Genomic DNA, 21705 nt, shown 5'->3' on the forward strand with positions numbered 1-21705 from the left:
CTACATAAATGATAATTAGAATCTGATTGGTTGCTATAGGCAACATCTCCACTTTCTCAAACCCACAGTTTAGTAAATATACCTCTGAGTGTTGATTAGTTGACAGTTTTATCTAACAGAACCAGGGGACGCGTTAGGACCACATACTCAGTCCCCTGCACACTCAAACAGGGCGGATTAATTTACAATGTCCCAACCCCACAGGGCATTAGGTGGTGCCAGGATTGACCCTCCATCACTAGACTGGTTACAACACTGTCTCTACAGATTCTTGAAGTCACATATATAATTTTTACTGATGTTATTTTGATTTCAACTATTTTTTGTTTCTTGGTTATAACATAGACTTTTATCTGTACTACTACAACAATCAACCCTAAATGAGATTAACCATCAGGACAATGAGGTGAGTACCGCTTAATGCTGCTCGGTTTGTCTTAAGGTTGCAAGTAGGATGAATATATATTCTATAAATAAGTAACATCAACAGTAGTAGTTTGTCCTTTGCAAAGCACATCATTTCCATTTGTACTTACAGTTCTCACAGTATATCCATTTACAATGTATTCTCAATATCTGCTATTATTTTACCAGAGATAGGCAACTTGCGTGACTCTAGTTTTTGTGGAACTACAAGTTTAAAGGCCGGCAGGGCATGTTGGCACTTGTAGTTCTACAGCAGCTAGCATTTTATTTTTACCTGTTTATTTTACAGATACATATTTATAATTTGCACACACAAAACAAATCTCATAGAGAACAAGTAGCCCCCAAATTGGGTGCGGGAAGGGGAGGGGAGGGGGGGTCACTGTAGTTTTCAGACCATTGGAAGCACCATTACTTCCAACACCGAGAATTCACTACTGCAGATTATCCCTTGCTTGCAGTAATTACCCTTTTCCTATTAAATTGTAAGCTCTCTCATGTTTAACCCCCAACCCTTTTTATCATGTCTGCATTTATTTTGTGTACCATGTATGTCCCATGTATGTTTTATGTATGCCCAGTTTTCCCCACTGTTCAGCACTGTAGAGCACTGTGGTGCCTTACAAATCAATAATTACAGTAATGATAATTACAATAATAATAATAACAATAATAATCATAATAATAATAATAATAATTATTATTATTATTATTATTATTAGGTCAGTAGATGCACAAGTCAGTTCCATGTCTACAAAGTCGTTGGAACCTTAATCTAATATGAAAGCTAACGTTGTCATGTTAAATCATAGCCTTTCAGACGGACTGAACCAAATTATGTGACTGAGTAGCAATGTAATTAGATGAACACTTCAGTGTTCAGTTATTCTAGATATAGAAAACCACTCAGTCATTGTGATTGGCTTGATTGATCATGGTAGCTTAGAGTTGATTTCTTTTTGATAAGCTATCTGATTTAAAGTTGACATATAGAGGGTCGTCATTTTGTGTACTTAACCAATATTTATTTATAGTGTCCAAATGATGTCTCTGGTTCCTAATGGAGTGGCTGTATGCTCATTAAAAGTTTTCACTATCTGCTAATGAATTGATGGACTGCATTATCATAACATGTAGGGGGAGTGGTTAACGGTGTGTCCCCATAATCCCCTCTCTTTCAGAACAGGTGAAGTAACACTGTAACATGGACATTTTTAGCGCTGAGCAAGGCTTCTCTTAGGAGGGTAATGCGAAATGTAGACTTTTAGGGGTGAATTAAATTCCCCGCAATTTATTGTTTATTGTTTGTGTGTGTGACAGGGGATGACCTCACTTCACTGGGCAGCCTTTCATAACCGGCCACAGCACGTTCAGATTTTGTTGCAAAAGGGCGCAGATCCCACTTTGGTGGATAAAGACTTCAAAACAGCTCTTCACTGGGCAGTCCAGGTACTGGTCTATAAACTGTGTTCATGACTTTACAATATGGTGAGAAAGCTTTCTGTTATACCGGTGCCCTGCTTCCCATTTACTGACACTTACTGTAATGTTTTTGTACATGTAAAATATTTTGCAGTTGGCTCTAAAGATGTCTAAAGGGCATTTCATCAAATGTCTCAATAAAATGTACTTGCCAACTTCATCTGTCTGTGCTCAATACAGACTCAATAATTCTGTAAAGATACTGAACATCCCTCTAGTTTATCAGGCTGGACTTACTGGACAAATTTGGCTTTTAAAGAAAGCCCCTCAACCAGTGACATCAGATATCAGGTTCCCCCCACTAGAAAGACAGATTCCAACACTTAGGACCCAGCAGATCTATTTGTACCTATTGATTTCTATTACACTTAAAATTATTTTATATATTTAGAAAATATTCATTTTCAATATTGTATTTGTGAACTGTGAGGAGTTTGTATGTGGGTTTTCTCTGGGTGCTTCGGTTTCCTCCCACACTGCAAAAACATACAGGTAGGTTAATTGGCTGCTAACAAATTAACCCTACTCTGTGTGTCTGTGTGTGTGTGTGTGTTAGGGAATTTAGACTGTAAGCTCCAATGGGGCAGGGACTGATGTAAATGAGTTCTCTGTACAGCGCTGCGGAATTAGTGGTGCTATATAAATAAATGGTGATGATGATGATAAATGTACATTGCGATCACAGAGACAGGGTGACTGCACAGTTTTATTCCCATAGTGTGTCTAAGGTTAAGTCCACAAGGAAGTTTATTGGGCAGTTTGTAGGTGACTTGAGCACTGACAACCTGCCGGGCTCAAGCCATGTCCAAAAACAACACAATAAACACATGGAACTCCATGAATGTAGGGTTTTATCTCATGCCATATTAGAGCATATAAAATAATGAATTTGGCTAAATAGTAAAAAAAAAACAAAGACCACAATAACTGTGCAAAACTGTCCCAACCCTTTTGGGGGCTTTTGTCAGTCAATATGTCCTTTTGGACATACTCTAATAGAACATATTTATTAAAAGTAGTTGGAGCTTCCTTATAACCATACTAAACTGGGCACCAGAAATTTTCTGAAGAACTGACAAGATTTTATATTTTTTTGAGGTATAACATTGCTCCCAGCATCATCAGTTCACCATATATTCGTGGCTCTGCTATCGAACTTCCCACTATTTTCCGGTTTCTGCTAAAGTGATTCGTTGATATAAAAAAATGTAATTTGTTAATTCATCACAGGTGCAATAGGAAAATAATGGGAACGTTAGTTGTTTCCTAGGTGCAACAGATCATGTTGGAAGGCCACCTATCGGTAGGTAGATTTGATCCTGAATAATATATCGAGCTTTATGTGAAAGCTCTGAGTCAATTCATTCATCCTTGTCTTCAAATAATGAGGATCCCTTTACACTTTATATCAAGCACAATAAAACCAGGCCTTGGATCACTCTCATACTCTGTGTTGTGCCTGTATTTCTTCTGCAAAGAGCTTAATACTCACATCCATAAAAGTTTACTGCTGTGATTTCAGAGTGGAAATAGGGTCCTGTGCTCCATAATTTTGGATCATCAGCAGGGTCAGTCCACCATTAACTATGATGATGAGAATGGAAAGACGTGTATGCACATAGCAGCTGCAGCCGGGTACAGTGACATTATCTGCGAGCTGGCCAGAGTCCCAGAATGCAACTTGCAGGCCCTCGATGTGGATGACAGGTAAACGCCACAATTTGTATCACACATTTATATTTGACACATGAAATGTGCATTTTCTGTGAGGGAGCAAAGTTTACCATCTTCTGATGGAGAAACAATTGGTAGATCGGAGCCTTCCTAGCGAACTACAGGCTAGGCATTTGAAGGCACCTAGTTGTGCACCCACTTGCGAAAACAATCTTTTGTTTGTGACACATGACTTACTGGGACCGAAGATTGGAAAAGACACATTTAGGGGAATTCTCCATGTTGGAGGAAGGGGGTGGAGGGCATTTTTCTTTCCGCAAAAAACGTGATTGTTACATGTTCTCTGAGTTGGTGGAAACCAGGAGTTTCTCCTTCTAAGCTCACTTTGTACTGGAAAGTACATTTCGATGAGTACTTCAACCAATGTAAAATAAACATTCAAACACATGTGTTATAAAGACAGTCTCACTGTCCCCTTACTCTTTTGCTTAATTTAAATAGAAATATAGCTAAACGAAGTAGTAGCACAAGGGAAAACCAGAAATGTTTAAACTATTGAAGAAGGTCCTAAAGTAGAAGTTTTTACTGTCTCAACCATGCACATTTCCAGCCAACCTGCAAACTTACAAAAGGGAGCGGCAACTCCATAAGCTGTATTGAAGGTCCCCTCGTTTGAATCTGGTCGTCAATTAGGTGTTGTGAAGATACCGGGTTTATCTGGCCCAATGCTACCCACTTCACGCTGGCTTGCCACCCACGGGTGCCTTACTATGCCAGGGAAGCCTACCCAGTACCTTCTGGGATTCGTATTGTCACTCAGGCAAATGCAGTTATAAAAATACAACAGTATATTTATTGTCGTACAAATAACACTAGAATATTATGTACACACAGTAAATAAATGCCAATCAGATTTACCACATCATCCGTCCCTTACCCCACTAGCTTAAGGAGTAATAGTCCCCCGGCTGTCCAGAATTCACAACCGCTGGATCTCTCTCAGCTGCATATATAGACTCTAGTTAGAGAACGACAACTCAAAACTAGATCTTGCACCTTCATGAATGAAATCCCAGAATGAAAACCCTCCCCCCCTGGAGTTGTTCCTTATATCACAGGTCTAATTTCCACAGTATTTCCCCTCCCTGGACAAACACCTGGGTCTATTCTCCTTAACCATTGGTCAGTGCTGGACTAGAGGGGGTTGGAGAGGGGAGTGAAGATGAGCTGTCCTTCCACAGAACCTCCCCTGTTAGAAGGCCTGTCTGGACTAGCCTGGTGAGAACAATGGACACTAATTAGTTTTCCCACTCCAGCATCTTACAACCTTATCCCTACCCATAATACCCATGGCTTCACTTTAAAGACAATGAATAGTAACCTTACTGTAAGTCATCAACATACAATACACAATATACATATTTACACTGAACTACAATGTCCCCTTAGCCACATGTTATTGGACAATGCAGTTGTACTCTGGTGACCTGGGGAACAAAAGCATGGGCTATAAAAAGTACTTGCTATAATCCACATTATGTGAGAAATGAGAAACCGAATGGTCACAGGGTTATCACACTCATTTCGTCACAGGTGTATTTTCACCCATAGTGCCTCATTTACAGTTCATTTACAATTAGGGACAAATCTAGGTAAAAGGTGCAAATTTGCACCTGGACACTCCTAACTTGCAATACAAGAGATGCAATTCTAATTTTTTTGCATGCAGATAAAAATGTTGGATGCTTTCGCATGTAACCCGCAAATAATGGGCAACTTTATTTTTACACTGAAAATAAGAGTTAGGACTCGCCCCCTAACTCTAAATCTGTCTGCACATTTTAACACCCCCCCTCCTACATTAAAATTTATTGCACCACCACATATTTTGTGGTTCATAAAAGACCCTTATTGTATTCTATGTACAGTCACATCGAGTTTATACTGTGTCATCTTGTTATGAACATCACACCAACATAGTTGTGAAAATGTCTATGACATAGGAGTACATCAGAAAAAAATGACTCACATAGGACTTGCAGTTATAACTTAGAATTATTTTGTAACTTCATAAGTAAAAGTTTTAGGAACTGCACAGAGCTGAATACACATCATGTTACATGTGTTCCATTGTGAAATATTTTGTGCTGTGCAAGATAATTCCACTATTACAAAATGATCTGACCATTGAAAGCACATACAGTATGTTATTGAAGTCTATGGATTGTATTTCCTGCTACCGCTGACTAGTAGACAGGTGCTGAGGCTTATGCAGCCTGATATCAGCTTTCCTTTACACCATACCTGCAGCAAAGCTGGATAATCTGTGGAGGAATTGGGAATCTGTTTAAAAACACCCCCAAATTTGGTCATTCCCTCTATTTGTACCAACGAAGACCAAGCTAATCAATATGGCACTTCTCACTCCTATTAACAAATATTATTATTGTCACAAAGGTTCGACAGCGCCGTACAGGAGGTTGGTCGAGATGGATAAATGTCTGATATATCACCTTATAATAATATGACATGACAAATATAGTTTGACATAACTGAAATCACAGAATGTAGCCTTACAATTAAAACCTACAATACAGGGGTCACAGAGGACCGGTTACCTGGTAGAATGCTGGGATGTGTAGGAGAGATAGAAAACAAGCTTAACGAATGGAGCAATGGTGATGATAATATACTGTGCATGGGACTTAAGTAAGAACTAGATCATGGGTCATTAGTGCACACATGTAAGAGGGGCAGAGCCGGATTTAGACCTCATGGTGCCCTAGGCAAGAGACTGGTTGGGCCCCCCCCCCCTCTCTGAAACAATCCATAACACTATGTTTTTTTAGCATACTATATACCCCTATAGCTGAGTAGACGGAAAGCTATGTGCTGCCATGCAGCAGCGGCACGCCGTCAAAGGAGGTGCGGCCATATCATTGGGGGCGTACCTAGCAGCAACAATCTAGCATACCTAGCAGCGACAACCAATGTACCTAGTAACAACCTAGCAGTTGTCACTTTTGTCCCTCCATCATCACATGTGCCCATTCACATCACCTCTGTCCCCCTTCACATCACCTCTGCCCCCCTTCACATCACCTCTGTGCCCTTTCACATCACCTCTGTGCCCCTTCACATCACCTCTGCCCCCTTCACATCACCTCTGTGCCCTTTCACATCACCTCTGCCCCCCTTCACATCACCTCTGTGCCCATTCACATCACCTCTGTCCCCCTTCACATCACCTCTGTCCCCCTTCACATCACCTCTGTGCCCTTTCACATCACCTCTGTCCCCCTTCACATCACCTCTGCCCCCCTTCACATCACCTCTGTGCCCTTTCACATCACCTCTGCCCCCCTTCACATCACCTTTGTGCCCCTGCACATCACCTCTGTGCCACTTCACATCACCTCTGTCCCCCTTCATAATTTTTTGGGGAACAATTTCGTTTCCCCTTTTTCATAGTGTGCCATTGTGCCTCCGTTAGTTTGCTTACCTTTATATTGCTTTCTTCTCTTCGGTTTTCTCATCTACTGTTTTCTGGCTTGCCCCATTGCACGCGCTGCTCCTCTCTGCTCCTCTGAGTCTTCAGTGAATATGCCGTCGGGCATAATTTAGTAGAACCAGCTGAGCAGGAAGGAGGAGAGGAGGCTGCCAGTGGCCGCTGCAATCGTGATTTTTTATTTTTTTTTCCTCCCTTGGACACAATATTTTTTTTCTTTGCCGGTGCCTCCACCACCAGCCGGGCCCCCTGGCGACTGCTGGGCCCTAGGCAAGTGCCTAGGTTGCCTAGTGGTAAATCCAGCCCTGAAGAGGGGAGAGGGGGCTGAGGAGGCTGGTGGACAATATAATGGAGTGATGAAACAATAGAGAGTGACACAGAGAAGGGAAGTATATGAAGGATGGGGAAGGGGTTTAGGTGGTGGATTGGTAGGCTTTCATGAACAGGTGGGTCTTTAGACAACATTTAAAGCTTTGCAGACTGGGGGAGAGTCAGATAGTATGTGGGAGAGAGTTCCAGAGGTGAGGAGCAGCACAGGAGAAGTCTTGAAGGCTGCGATGCTGTAAACAGATGGGAGGTGAGACAGCGTTCAGTGGCATAATATATATCTATATATATATATATATATATATATATATATATATATATATATAATATATATATAATTTCTAGATGTCTACAAGATTAAACAGACGGGGGCGTTCCATGGTGCATTATCTTTTTCCAAATGTATTCATTAAAAACACATGTACACGTTCCTGCTAGGAGTAAGGATTCGGCACAGGATGCAGTGAGCCCAGTGAATAGTATGTGAGGGATGAGAGAGTTTTTTCTGTACAACAATCAAGCACTCTCTCATTATATATAGTGCTGTTTAAGAATGCAGATATCATCCGATCCTTAACATGGGGTAGGGGAGGAAAATAGTTTTCTGTTTCATGATTTTTATATATATATATATTGGAACAAAAGGAGGCATTTAGCTGGCAATATGCAGAGAAAGCAGGGAAGTAGAGTAAAACATTTGTGCAGTAATGCACCTAGATTGAATGTAAAGACCTATGTATGAAAAGCAATAGTTTAAATTTGGTTTAACTTACATGACTTGAAATCCTTACTCTCAACAAACAGACAGGGTGTCACGGGCACTAGGAGTCTTTACCCAGGGATGACCAGATGGTAGGCTTACCAGAGCAATGTAGATGGTAATAGGGTACTCTGGTAGCTGGGTGATCACGGAACATGAAATGATGGCCGATGAGATGCTCAGGAAAGTCTATGACTAGCAACACTGGTAATAATGAGGTAATGATACACAAGGAACTGTATGGACAAGGACACGTGAAGGTAGTCAGTGGTCTGCGATAGCAAGTTGTACCACTGCTATAGTGAGGAGGAATGTCCAACAGAAACAAGGAGGTGATGAGAGTCAGCGGTCTGCGGGTAGCAAGTTGTACCGCTGTCTGAGTGAAGGAATGGAATCCAAGTGGAGGTATCCAGGTAGTCAGTGGTCTGCGGTAGCAAGTTGTACCACTGCTATGTGAGAGGATAATGGAACAGGTGATACCGGAAACAGGGATCAGTGGTCTGACATCAGCAAGTTGTACCACTGAATATATATGTGAGGAGGTGCACGGGGGAAGACTGCAGCACAGGATATACACAGGCACCTTATACACGATCCACAGTAATATGCACAATATAGATATATATATATGTAAATGACTGATCAGGTCTGCAATCTAGAAAGTCTCTTGAAGTAGTCCAGCACAATGATAACACAGTCAATGATGGCAATAGACTCAGCGGATAGCAGACTCCAGAGAGAACCAAACACAGTCCAGCAAGATATGCAATACACAGCACAGTCAATGAGAAGTATGCATACCGTGGTTCAGCAGTAGCAGTCAGATGGGATTGCAGCGGTACCTGAGCGGCTGGAGACCGACTGGATAGGAAGTCCCTGGATAGGTGAAGCAGCGGTCTAGCAGGTGCAGCGCACAGGTGATTAGACCGACAGGGACACGAATCCACAGGAGTCAGCAACACGTGGAACTGGACTCATAGGAAACCCAGGAGAATGGAGATGATCCAGCAGAGGGTAGTAGAAGAGATACAAATCCAATGCTGACAGGAGGGTAGAGACCAGTGGAACACGTGAAGGCGTGGAGAGTGGATCAGCAGGAGATGGACGATAGCGCTGACCACAGCGGCAGGACTCAGCGGCACACGGAGGTAACCAGTAGCAACCACAGGAACCAACAGCGATGGGAAAGTCTCGGCAGTCTCGAGGAAGTCACAGCAAAGATGAGATGAGAGTGTAGTGCACGGAGGCAGCGGATAGTAATCAGCTGGCAGTCACGATGTTGAACACAGGCGAGTTGCAAGCAGGAGACTGTAGTGCACAGAGGCAGCGGATAGTAGTCAGCTGGCAGTCACGATGTTGAACACAGGCGAGTTGCAAGCAGGAGACTGTAGTGCACAGAGGCAGCGGATAGTAGTCAGCTGGCAGTCACGATGTTGAACACAGGCGAGTTGCAAGCAGGAGACTGTAGTGCACAGAGGCAGCGGATAGTAGTCAGCTGGCAGTCACGATGTTGAACACAGGCGAGTTGCAAGCAGGAGACTGTAGTGCACGGCGGCAGCGGATAGAAATCAGCAAACAGACTTGATGAGAAGCAGGTGAGTGAGGTAAAAGCTGGAGTGCACGGAGGCAGCGGATAGCAATGAGCAAACAGTCACATAGATATAAAATAACGTTGAAGTGGTGTAGAAGACTGTAGTGCACGGAGGCAGCGGATAGGAATCAGCAAACAGTCATGATGATACAGTTGATGGTAGAAGTGGTATGGAACCACAGTAGTAGAAGTGGTTTGGAAACCACAGGAATCAGCAGCGCTGAATACACGAGTAATACAGGAACACCTTCAGAGACTCATGAGGAATGAGACTCCAAGATCAGGCAACGTGGTGGTGACCACAGGTGCTTAATATAGGGAGGTTGCCTGATCTGCCAATTAAGTTAAAGGAGTATACACTGAAGTATAGAAAAGGGCTGCGCATGCGCAGACCCTCAGGATGGCGGACGGCCACGGTTCCTAAATGTCCGGGAAGAGGCACTCACGGTCCGGTGAGTGACAGTACCCCCCCTTTTAAAGGTGGGCACAGAACGCCTGGAACCGGGCTTGTCCGGATTTTTGGAGTAAAACTTCTTCAAAAGGGCAGGAGCATTAAGATCTTCAGCTTTGATCCAAGAGCGCTCCTCAGGACCAAAGCCCTTCCAATGAACGAGGAAGTGGAGGACTCCTCGCGAAATTTTTGCATCTAGTACCTCGGTAATCTCAAAATCCTCCTCCTGATGAACTTGAACTGGCTGCGGAGCTGAGGGAGGAGTTGAAAAACGGTTGATAATAAGAGGTTTGAGCAAAGATACATGGAAGGCATTAGAAATCCGAAGACTCTTAGGAAGAAGGAGTTTCACACATACTGGATTGATAACTTGAATGATCCTATATGGACCAATAAAACGAGGGGCGAATTTCATGGATGGAACCTTCAAACGAATATTTTTTGTGGATAACCAGACACGATCTCCAATTTTTAGTGGTGGAATAGCCCGCCTCTTCTTATCAGCGAAAGATTTATATTTGACAGATGTCTTCTTTAAACAGGTTCTGACCTGAGACCAGATATTTTTAAAGGTCTGACAAACCGTTTCCACCGCAGGAACTTGGGTGGGCGGGAGGGCAGGAAATTCCGGAAAAGACGGATGGTGACCGTAGACCACAAAGAATGGAGTTTTGGATGATGACTCATGATACATGTTGTTATGGGCGAACTCAGCCCAAGGGAGTAACTCTACCCAGTTGTCTTGATTGGCTGATGAAAATATCCTTATAAAAGTCTCAAGATCTTGATTGACACGTTCGGTTTGTCCATTGGATTGTGGATGGTAAGAAGATGAGAGTGCTAATCGTATGCCCAAGGTTTTACAAAGGGCTCGCCAGAATCTGGACACGAATTGTACTCCTCTATCAGACACAATCTCAGATGGACATCCATGGATACGGAAGATCTCTTTAATGAAATGTTCAGCCAGGATAGACGAGGAAGGCAAACCAGACAGAGGGATGAAATGAGCCATCTTCGAAAATCTGTCCACTACCACCCAAATAGTGTTATGGTTCTTACTAGGTGGTAAGTCAGTAACGAAATCCATACTAATATGGGTCCATGGTTTGGACGGAATGGGTAGTGGTCGCAGCAACCCTGCTGGGGTTCTGCGGGAGGATTTGAATTGCGAACATAATTCACAGGAAGCAATGAACTCTTTGACGTCTCTCCTCATTGAAGGCCACCAGTAACTTCGAGAGAGGATCTCAAAAGTCTTGTGTTCACCGGCGTGTCCAGAAAAACGAGAGGCATGGAACCACGAAAGGATTTTCCTCCTTAGAGTAGGAGGCACGAGGGTCTTCCCAAATGGTAGCGTTTTGGTGGATGAAGCAGCCAGTGAGATACATTTGGGGTCTAGAATGGTATGGTTGGAAACCTCTTCTATATCAGAGGACGTAACAAAGGCTCTAGATAAGGCATCAGCTTTTTTGTTCTTGGCAGCTGGTTTGAAGGTAATTATTAATTCAAAACGGGAAAAGAAAAGAGACCATCTTGCTTGACGAGGGTTCAAGCATTGGGCAGACTGGAGATATGACAAGTTCTTATGATCCGTGAAGATCGTCACCGGATGGCGAGCTCCCTCCAACAAGTATCTCCATTCCTCTAATGCGGCTTTGATAGCCAGTAATTCCTTGTCTCCGATGGTATAATTCTTCTCTGCGGGTAGGAGGCCCCGAGAATAGAAGGCACAAGGGTGGAATTTTTGCTGTTCCGAGCGTTGGGAGAGAATAGCTCCTAAGCCCACATTAGAGGCATCTACTTCTAGAAAAAAGGGGAGTGTCACATCAGGCTGACGAAGGATTGGAGCCGAAGAGAAGGACTCTTTTAATGTTTGAAAGGCTTGAATAGCCTCAGTAGACCATTGCTTAGGATTAGCCCCTTTTCGAGTCAGGGCCACAATAGGAGATGCAATGGAAGAAAAGTCTTGAATGAAGCGTCTATAGTAATTGGCAAAACCTAAAAAACGCTGGATGGCACGAAGAGTAGTTGGCTGGGGCCAATGTAGTACAGCATTTACTTTGTCAGGATCCATCTTCAGACCAACTCCGGAAACAATATACCCCAAGAATGGAATCTGGGGTAATTCGAATGAACATTTTTCTAATTTACAGAACAATGAATTTTTCCGTAGCCTGGAGAGGACTTCTGCCACATGTTGGTGGTGAGAAGGCAGGTCCTGTGAAAAAATCAATATGTCGTCCAGGTAGACGACGACACATACATATAATAAGTCCCGAAAAATCTCATTGATGAAGCCCTGAAAAACAGCGGGGGCATTACATAGCCCGAAAGGCATTACCAGATATTCGTAATGCCCGTCTCTGGTGTTAAACGCCGTCTTCCATTCGTCACCGGAACGGATTCTGATTAAATTGTAGGCACCACGAAGATCCAACTTAGTAAAAATACGGGCTCCCTTGATGCGGTCAAATAGCTCAGTGATCAACGGAATGGGATACCGATTCTTGATAGTAATGGCATTGAGTCCACGAAAATCTATACAAGGGCGTAATGATCCATCCTTCTTTTTGACAAAGAAGAACCCAGCTCCAGCGGGCGAGGTGGAAGGTCGAATGAACCCACGCTGGAGGTTCTCCCGTATATATTCAGATGTAGCTTGAGTTTCAGGTAACGAGAGTGGATAGACCCGGCCCCTGGGAGGAGTCTTGCCAGGAAGAAGATCAATCGGACAATCCCAAGAACGATGAGGAGGAAGACGTTCAGACTGAGCTTTATCAAAAACATCGGTAAATGAAGCATATTGAGGAGGGAGTCCCGGTGAAATAGCTGAGATGGAAGCTTGCTGTACCTTGAGAGGGATGACTTGGGAAAGGCAATGATGGTGACATTCAGGCCCCCAAGACGTGACTTGAGGGGTGCGCCAGTCAATCTGGGGAGAGTGACACTGAAGCCATGGAAGGCCTAGGACAATCGGACTTGTCGTAACAGGAAGAATTAAAAACGATATCTCTTCATGATGCAGAGCACCAATCTGAAGGGTTACTGGAGACGTACTCTGGGTGATGAGACCGTTGATGAGACGTGATCCATCGATAGCCGTCACAGTAATGGGAGTTTTTAAGGTAATCATTGGTAGAGACCATTGATTAACTAACGATTTGGAAATAAAATTTCCTGCTGCTCCGGAATCAATCAATGCCTGTGACTCAAAGGTCTTGGTAGCAAAGGAAATAGTCACATCAAAAGCGCAGACTTTAGATTTCATAGACGATGGAGAGGACTCCAGGGACCCTAACTTCACCTCTCCAGAACTAGTTAGGGCCTGGCATTTCCCGATCTCTTAGGGCAGGAGCTGAGGACATGAGTGGAATCAGCACAATAGATACAGAGTCTATTCTTGACTCTTCGTTTCCTCTCCTCAGAAGATAACTTGGAACGTCCAATCTCCATGGGAATCACAGCGGGTGACACTGGACGAAATTGAGGGTTAGAGCGAAAAGGTGCTTTAGCAGAAGTCGTTTTCTCAGCCTCTCTTTCACGAAATCTCATATCAACACGATGGCATAGAGAGATCAAATCTTCAAGTGACGAAGGAAGCTCTTGGGTAGTCAGTGCATCTTTAATTTTATCGGAAAGCCCCTGCCAGAAGGCGGCAACTAGGGCTTCAGCGTTCCACTGAAGTTCAGAGGCTAAGATCCTAAATTGAATGACGTACTGGCCTACAGTATGAGATCCTTGTCGCAGACGGAGGATGCTGGAAGCAGCGGAGGTCACACGACCTGGTTCATCGAACACACTTCGGAATGTAGAAATGAATTTGGCACTATCTTGTAATATTGGATCGTTCCTCTCCCACAGAGGGGAGGCCCAAGCCAGGGCTTGTCCTGAAAACAAAGAGATAAGATAGGCCACTCTGGAACGATGGGTAGAAAAATTTTGAGGTTGGAGCTCAAAATGGACTGAACATTGGTTAAGGAAACCCCTACAAGTTTTGGGGTCTCCATCGTACTTTGACGGAGTAGGCAGGTGAAGCGTGGAAGCTATAGACACCTGGGATGGCAATGGGGAAATGGAGGAAAGCACAGGAGCTTCAGTAGTAGCTGTCACAGTCTGTCCAGATGTTCCTTGGGAGGTTAATGACTGATAACACTGAAGTAACAGCTGTTGGCGGGCATCCTGTTGCTCCACACGGCTAACCAGATGTTGCAGCATCTCTTTGGCGGTAGGTTCCACATCTGGGTCTGTCATGGCCTGATCTTACTGTCACGGGCACTAGGAGTCTTTACCCAGGGATCACCAGATGGTAGGCTTACCAGAGCAATGTAGATGGTAATAGGGTACTCTGGTAGCTGGGTGATCACGGAACATGAAATGATGGCCGATGAGATGCTCAGGAAAGTCTATGACTAGCAACACTGGTAATAATGAGGTAATGATACACAAGGAACTGTATGGACAAGGACACGTGAAGGTAGTCAGTGGTCTGCGATAGCAAGTTGTACCACTGCTATAGTGAGGAGGAATGTCCAACAGAAACAAGGAGGTGATGAGAGTCAGCGGTCTGCGGGTAGCAAGTTGTACCGCTGTCTGAGTGAAGGAATGGAATCCAAGTGGAGGTATCCAGGTAGTCAGTGGTCTGCGGTAGCAAGTTGTACCACTGCTATGTGAGAGGATAATGGAACAGGTGATACCGGAAACAGGGATCAGTGGTCTGACATCAGCAAGTTGTACCACTGAATATATATGTGAGGAGGTGCACGGGGGAAGACTGCAGCACAGGATATACACAGGCACCTTATACACGATCCACAGTAATATGCACAATATAGATATATATATATGTAAATGACTGATCAGGTCTGCAATCTAGAAAGTCTCTTGAAGTAGTCCAGCACAATGATAACACAGTCAATGATGGCAATAGACTCAGCGGATAGCAGACTCCAGAGAGAACCAAACACAGTCCAGCAAGATATGCAATACACAGCACAGTCAATGAGAAGTATGCATACCGTGGTTCAGCAGTAGCAGTCAGATGGGATTGCAGCGGTACCTGAGCGGCTGGAGACCGACTGGATAGGAAGTCCCTGGATAGGTGAAGCAGCGGTCTAGCAGGTGCAGCGCACAGGTGATTAGACCGACAGGGACACGAATCCACAGGAGTCAGCAACACGTGGAACTGGACTCATAGGAAACCCAGGAGAATGGAGATGATCCAGCAGAGGGTAGTAGAAGAGATACAAATCCAATGCTGACAGGAGGGTAGAGACCAGTGGAACACGTGAAGGCGTGGAGAGTGGATCAGCAGGAGATGGACGATAGCGCTGACCACAGCGGCAGGACTCAGCGGCACACGGAGGTAACCAGTAGCAACCACAGGAACCAACAGCGATGGGAAACAGGAGTGCAGCGCAGGGCAGGAGCTGTAGATCACGAAGTGTAGCAGATGGTAATGAAAAGCGGCAGTCTCGAGGAAGTCACAGCAAAGATGAGATGAGAGTGTAGTGCACGGAGGCAGCGGATAGTAATCAGCTGGCAGTCACGATGTTGAACACAGGCGAGTTGCAAGCAGGAGACTGTAGTGCACAGAGGCAGCGGATAGTAGTCAGCTGGCAGTCACGATGTTGAACACAGGCGAGTTGCAAGCAGGAGACTGTAGTGCACAGAGGCAGCGGATAGTAGTCAGCTGGCAGTCACGATGTTGAACACAGGCGAGTTGCAAGCAGGAGACTGTAGTGCACAGAGGCAGCGGATAGTAGTCAGCTGGCAGTCACGATGTTGAACACAGGCGAGTTGCAAGCAGGAGACTGTAGTGCACAGAGGCAGCGGATAGTAGTCAGCTGGCAGTCACGATGTTGAACACAGGCGAGTTGCAAGCAGGAGACTGTAGTGCACGGCGGCAGCGGATAGAAATCAGCAAACAGACTTGATGAGAAGCAGGTGAGTGAGGTAAAAGCTGGAGTGCACGGAGGCAGCGGATAGCAATGAGCAAACAGTCACATAGATATAAAATAACGTTGAAGTGGTGTAGAAGACTGTAGTGCACGGAGGCAGCGGATAGGAATCAGCAAACAGTCATGATGATACAGTTGATGGTAGAAGTGGTATGGAACCACAGTAGTAGAAGTGGTTTGGAAACCACAGGAATCAGCAGCGCTGAATACACGAGTAATACAGGAACACCTTCAGAGACTCATGAGGAATGAGACTCCAAGATCAGGCAACGTGGTGGTGACCACAGGTGCTTAATATAGGGAGGTTGCCTGATCTGCCAATTAAGTTAAAGGAGTATACACTGAAGTATAGAAAAGGGCTGCGCATGCGCAGACCCTCAGGATGGCGGACGGCCACGGTTCCTAAATGTCCGGGAAGAGGCACTCACGGTCCGGTGAGTGACACAGGGTGTGTCTGTTTGAATTACAGAGCCAGTGATGGGCGTTTCCTTTTAAAGAGAAGGTGGGTGTGTCACCTGTCCATCAAGCTAAGGCTGGGGGAGGAGTATCAGGTATAAAACTTGTTTATATCATTTGTGCACTGAGATCAACGCTGGGTAAGCTGGCTGGTCTTGAGAGAGCTGAGCTATGTCTAGCTAGCGTTTAGGGACTCCAAGTATTGCTGTGAAATCTGTACGGTGTCAAAACATTTACCATCCTAACAATAAAACTACATAAAAAGGAAGAAGTTGTTCGCGTGTGCTTCAGCAGTAGCGGGCTCTTGCCACAAGTGGTGTCAGGAGTGGGATACTCCGGGAAGCAAGTTTCCGCTACCCAACCGGCGCAGACGTCAACATGGAGGAAGTACTGAGAACCCTTGTGAATGTGGCCGCTGCGCAGCAACAGCAGCAAGCTCAGATGCTACGAGTTGCCGAGGCACATGTGGAAAACACAAGGCTCTTAAGAGAAGAGTTAAGCCAGGTGAGACATGACAGAAATGAACCACTGGTCCTGTTCTCCAGAAAATGTCACCAGCTGATGACATAGAAGTATATCTGGTGTCCTTTGAGAGACTTGCAAAAAGGGCAAAATGGCCTCCTAAAGATTGGGCTGAGGGGCTGGCACATATCTGACTGGTGAAGCTCAGCGAGCTTATATGGATCTAGATGAGAAATGGGCAGCTAACTATCTGTGCCTAAAGTCTGAGATATTGGCTCGCATTTGAGTTTCCGGGCCAGGCCGAGCCCAGCGCTATCACCAATGGCGCTATGTTAGAGAAAAAACGGTCAGAGCGCAAGTGGCTGAGCTTTCTAAAATTTTAAAGAAATGGCTGCAGCCTGAGGAGAATTCGCCTTCTCGGATTATTGAAGTTCTGGCGATAGATCACTGCATCCGGGGGCTGAACCGCGATTTGCAAAGGTGGGTTCTGCAATCAGACCCACAAACTTATGAAGAGCTTGCCACCGTGGTAGAAAGGTTTTGTGCGCTACAGCAAATGACTAACCTGCATTTGTGCCAAAGCCGCTGCCACGCCAGAAGCCAGGTTTGACAATCCTTGCTATGGACAGAGGGCCAGGTGCAAAGCCGTCTAATCTGAAGTGTTTTGAATGTGGTGAGCCAGGCCACTTTAAGGCAAAGTGTCCTAAACTACAGGAACCCATGGACTGTTCCCTGGCACATATTGGGCCTGATTTTCCAAGCTGTTTTACCATGAGTCCCACATCAGGAAGTCCTTGTTTGTTCCGGGTGACTGTGATAATTAACCAGAACCTTGTTCTGGCCTTGGTTGACTCGGGGAGTGAACTCTCATTGGTTTCCAGCTCTGCCTTACCCGAAACCATAACTTCTCAGTTGCCCAAGGTGAAGGTTCTTTGCGTACATGGCACGACAGAGGAGTATGAAAGAACAATACTACCAGTCACACTCAAAGACAAAACTGTTATGGTGGTAGCTGCCATAGCACCTAAACTCCCATATCCACTCATTTTGGGGCGAAACTTCCCACTGTTTAATGATGTCCTCGGTGAGCGGATCTGGCCGGACATGCCGGCAACTGATGCAACGGTCGGAAGCCCGGTCTTAAAGGAACCACCTAAAGATCCACAATATCTGGACATCGATCTTTGGAAACCGCCAAAGTGGAATGCCATCCTGGAAGTCACAGCAGGAGTTCCACAAAAGCATCCACCTGCGGAAAAACATGGACAGTCCAAACTAGCATTGGTCGGTGATGTCGCAGATGAGCCCACCACGCCTGTCAGTGAGGATACGGACTGGTCCGCAATACCAATTTTGTTCCCTCTGCAGGACTTTGCTCGAGACCAACTTAAAGATGCCACGTTGGAACATGCCTTTAAAAGTGTGACTGAGGTAAATGGGATAGCGAAAGCCGCCCAGCCTGTAGAAGATATACCATATTTTAATATTTTATTGTTAAAAATAATTTCCTGTATAGAGTTGCTAATGTGCAGGGGGAAAAAGTAGAACAATTAATGGTTCCTCAGGTACATGTAACCCTAGTGTTAAAAGCAGCACACACACATGTCTGTGTGGGACACCTAGGGGAGGATAAAACACGGGAACGAGTTCTGCTTAGGTTTTACTGGCCCGGTGTACACATGGCAGTGAAAAAGTATTGCAGATCCTGTCCCATTTGTCAGAGAACCTGTCCCAAACCCATGTACAGGGCACCTCTCATTCCTATACCAATAGTACAAGTTCCCTTTGAACGGATAGCCATGGACCTTGTGGGGCCACTGGAAAAATCCGCTCGTGAGCACCAGTATATACTAGTGGTGCTTGACTATGCAACCAGGTATCCAGAGGCAATTCCCCTACGAAACATAAAGTCCAGCACCATAGCTAGAGAACTTGTATTGATGTTTACACGCTTGGGAATACCCAAAGAAATTCTCACAGATCAGGGTACTCCATTCATGTCTAAACTGATGAAGGACATGTGCCAGTTGCTAGGGGTTACGGCGCTTCACACCTCTGTATACCATCCACAAACAGATGGCTTGGTGGAACGCTTTAACCGCACATTAAAGCACATGCTCATGAAAGCAGTGGCTCAAGAGAAAAAAGATTGGGACACTCTTATTCCCTATTTGATGTTTGCCATCCGTGAGGTACCTCAAGCTTCAACAGGGTTTAGTCCCTTTGAGTTATTGTTTGGGAGACAGCCCATGGGTATCTTGGATATGTTAAAAGAAGGGTGGGAGCAGCAAGGTCCCAGGGAGCCAAATCTGGTACAATTTGTGTCCCAAATGTATGAGAGGCTAGGAAAGATAGGGCCCATTGTGCAGCAACATGTAAAAGAGGCTCAGGAACGACAGAGAAAAAGTTATGATAAAAGTGCTGTTGTTCGATCTTTCAAGCCTGGGGACAAGGTCCTAGTCCTGGTTCCCACCCAGGAAAGCAAACTTTTCACCCATTGGCAGGGTCCATATGAATTCTAGAGGCTGTCGGTCCTGTCAATTACAGAGTCCGCCAGTTAGGTAGGAGAAGGGAGGAGCAAAAATATCATGTTAACCTCCTTAAACCTTGGCATGATGAGGAAACCTCTCCTCAGGTCGTGAGTACTGCCATTGAAAAGTCTGAAGTGCCCATAGAGCCAGCTTTGTCCGTTCAGCAGAGACAACAGACTAAAGAAATGATTTGCCGGAACAGGGATGTCTTCTCTTCCATTCCTGGGTGCACTACCTTAATCGAACACGACATTGTCACTGCGCCAGGAGTCATTGTAAAGCAGAAGCCATATCGTATTCCAGAAGCCAGACGGGTGGACGTGAGAAAGGAGGTCGCGAAGATGCTCCAGTTAGATGTGATTGAAGAGTCCACTAGTGAGTGGAATGTTTTATCCTCCCCTAGGTGTCCCACACAGACATGTGTGTGTGCTGCTTTTAACACTAGGGTTACATGGACCTGAGGAACCATTAATTGCTCTACTTTTTCCCCCTGTACACTAGCAACTCTATACAGGAAATTATTTCTAACAATAAAATATGGTATACCTTCTGCAGGCTGGGCGGCTTTCGCTACTTTATTTACCTCAGTCACACTTTTAAAGGCATGTTCCAAAGTGGCATCTTTAAGTTGGTTTCCAGCAAAGTCCTGCAGAAGGAACAAAATTGGTATTGCGGACCAGTCCGTATCCTCACTGACAGGCGGGGTAGGCTCATCTGCGACATCACCGACCAATGCTAGTTTGGACTGTCCACGTTTCCCCGCAGATGGATGCATTTGTGGATCTCCTGCTGTGACTCCCGGGATGGCATTCCGGTTTGGCGGTTCCCAAAGATCGATGTCCAGATGTTGTGGATTCTTAGGCGGTTCCTTTAAGACCGAGCTTCCGACCGTTGCATCAGTTGCCGGCATGTCCGGCCGGATCCGCTCACCGAGGACATCATTAAACAGTGGGAAGTCTCGCCCCAAAATGAGTGGATATGGGAGTTTAGGTGCTATGGCAGCTACCACCATAACAGTTTTGTCTTTGAGTGTGACTGGTAGTATTGTTCTTTGATACTCCTCTGTCGTGCCATGTACGCAAAGAACCTTCACCTTGGGCAACCGAGAAGTAATGGATTCGGGTAAGGCAGAGCTGGAAACCAATGAAAGTTCACTCCCCGAGTCAACCAAGTCCAGAACAAGGTTTTGGTTGATTAGCACAGTCACCCGGAACAAACAAGGACTTCCTGATGTGGGACTCATGGTAGAACAGCTTGGAAAAGCAGGCCCAATATGTGCCACGGAACAGTCCATGGGTTCCTGTAGTTTAGGACACTCTGCCTTAAAGTGGCCTAGCTCACCACATTCAAAACACTTCAGATTAGACAGCTTTGCACTTGGCCCTCTGTCCGTAGCAGTTTTGCCATTGGGCCCTGTAGCAAGGATTGTCAAACCTGGCTTTTGGCATGGCAGTGGCTTTGGCACAAATGCAGGTTCTTTAGTCATTTGCTGTAGCGCACAAAACCTTTCTACCATGGTGGCAAGCTCTTCATAAGTTTGTCGGTCTGATTGCAGAACCCACCTTTGCAAATCGTGGTTCAGCCCCCGGATGCAGTGATCTATCGCCAGAACTTCAATAATCCGAGAAGCTGAATTCTCAGGCTGCAGCCATTTCTTTAAAATTTTAGAAAGCTCAGCCACTTGCGCTCTGACCGGTTTTTCTTTGTCATAGCGCCATTGGTAAAAGCGCTGGGCTCGGACTGGCCCGGAAACTCCAATGCGAGCCAATATCTCAGACTTTAGGCACAAATAATCAAAGGCCCGGTCCTCATCTAGATCCATATAAGCTCGCTAAGCTTCCCCAGTCAGATATGGCGCCAGTCTCTCAGCCCATTCTTTAGGAGGCCATTTTGCCCTTTTTGCAAGTCTCTCAAAGGACACCAGATATGCTTCTACGTCATCAGCTGGTGACATTTTCTGGAGAACAGGACCAGTGGTTCATTTCTGTCATGCCTCACCTGGCTTAACTCTTCTCTTAAGAGCCTTGTGTTTTTCACCTGTGCCTCGGCGACTCGTAGCATCTGAGCTTGCTGTTTT

The 21705-nt window shown here is 45.2% G+C and overlaps 1 protein-coding gene across 1 annotated transcript in view; it reads left to right on the plus strand.

The window, feature by feature from the left end:
- Positions 1 to 21705, plus strand: part of ANKRD55 (ankyrin repeat domain 55) — a 148493-nt gene that overhangs the window by 88426 nt on the left and 38362 nt on the right. The window contains exons 5-7 of the mRNA XM_075183403.1: positions 346 to 406; positions 1747 to 1875; positions 3431 to 3615. Of these exons, the coding sequence (XP_075039504.1) occupies positions 346 to 406; positions 1747 to 1875; positions 3431 to 3615 (375 nt within the window). The remainder of the gene's footprint in view (positions 1 to 345; positions 407 to 1746; positions 1876 to 3430; positions 3616 to 21705) is intronic.

Source organism: Mixophyes fleayi, chromosome 1 (assembly GCF_038048845.1).
Source record: "Mixophyes fleayi isolate aMixFle1 chromosome 1, aMixFle1.hap1, whole genome shotgun sequence".
Taxonomy (NCBI): domain Eukaryota; kingdom Metazoa; phylum Chordata; class Amphibia; order Anura; family Limnodynastidae; genus Mixophyes; species Mixophyes fleayi.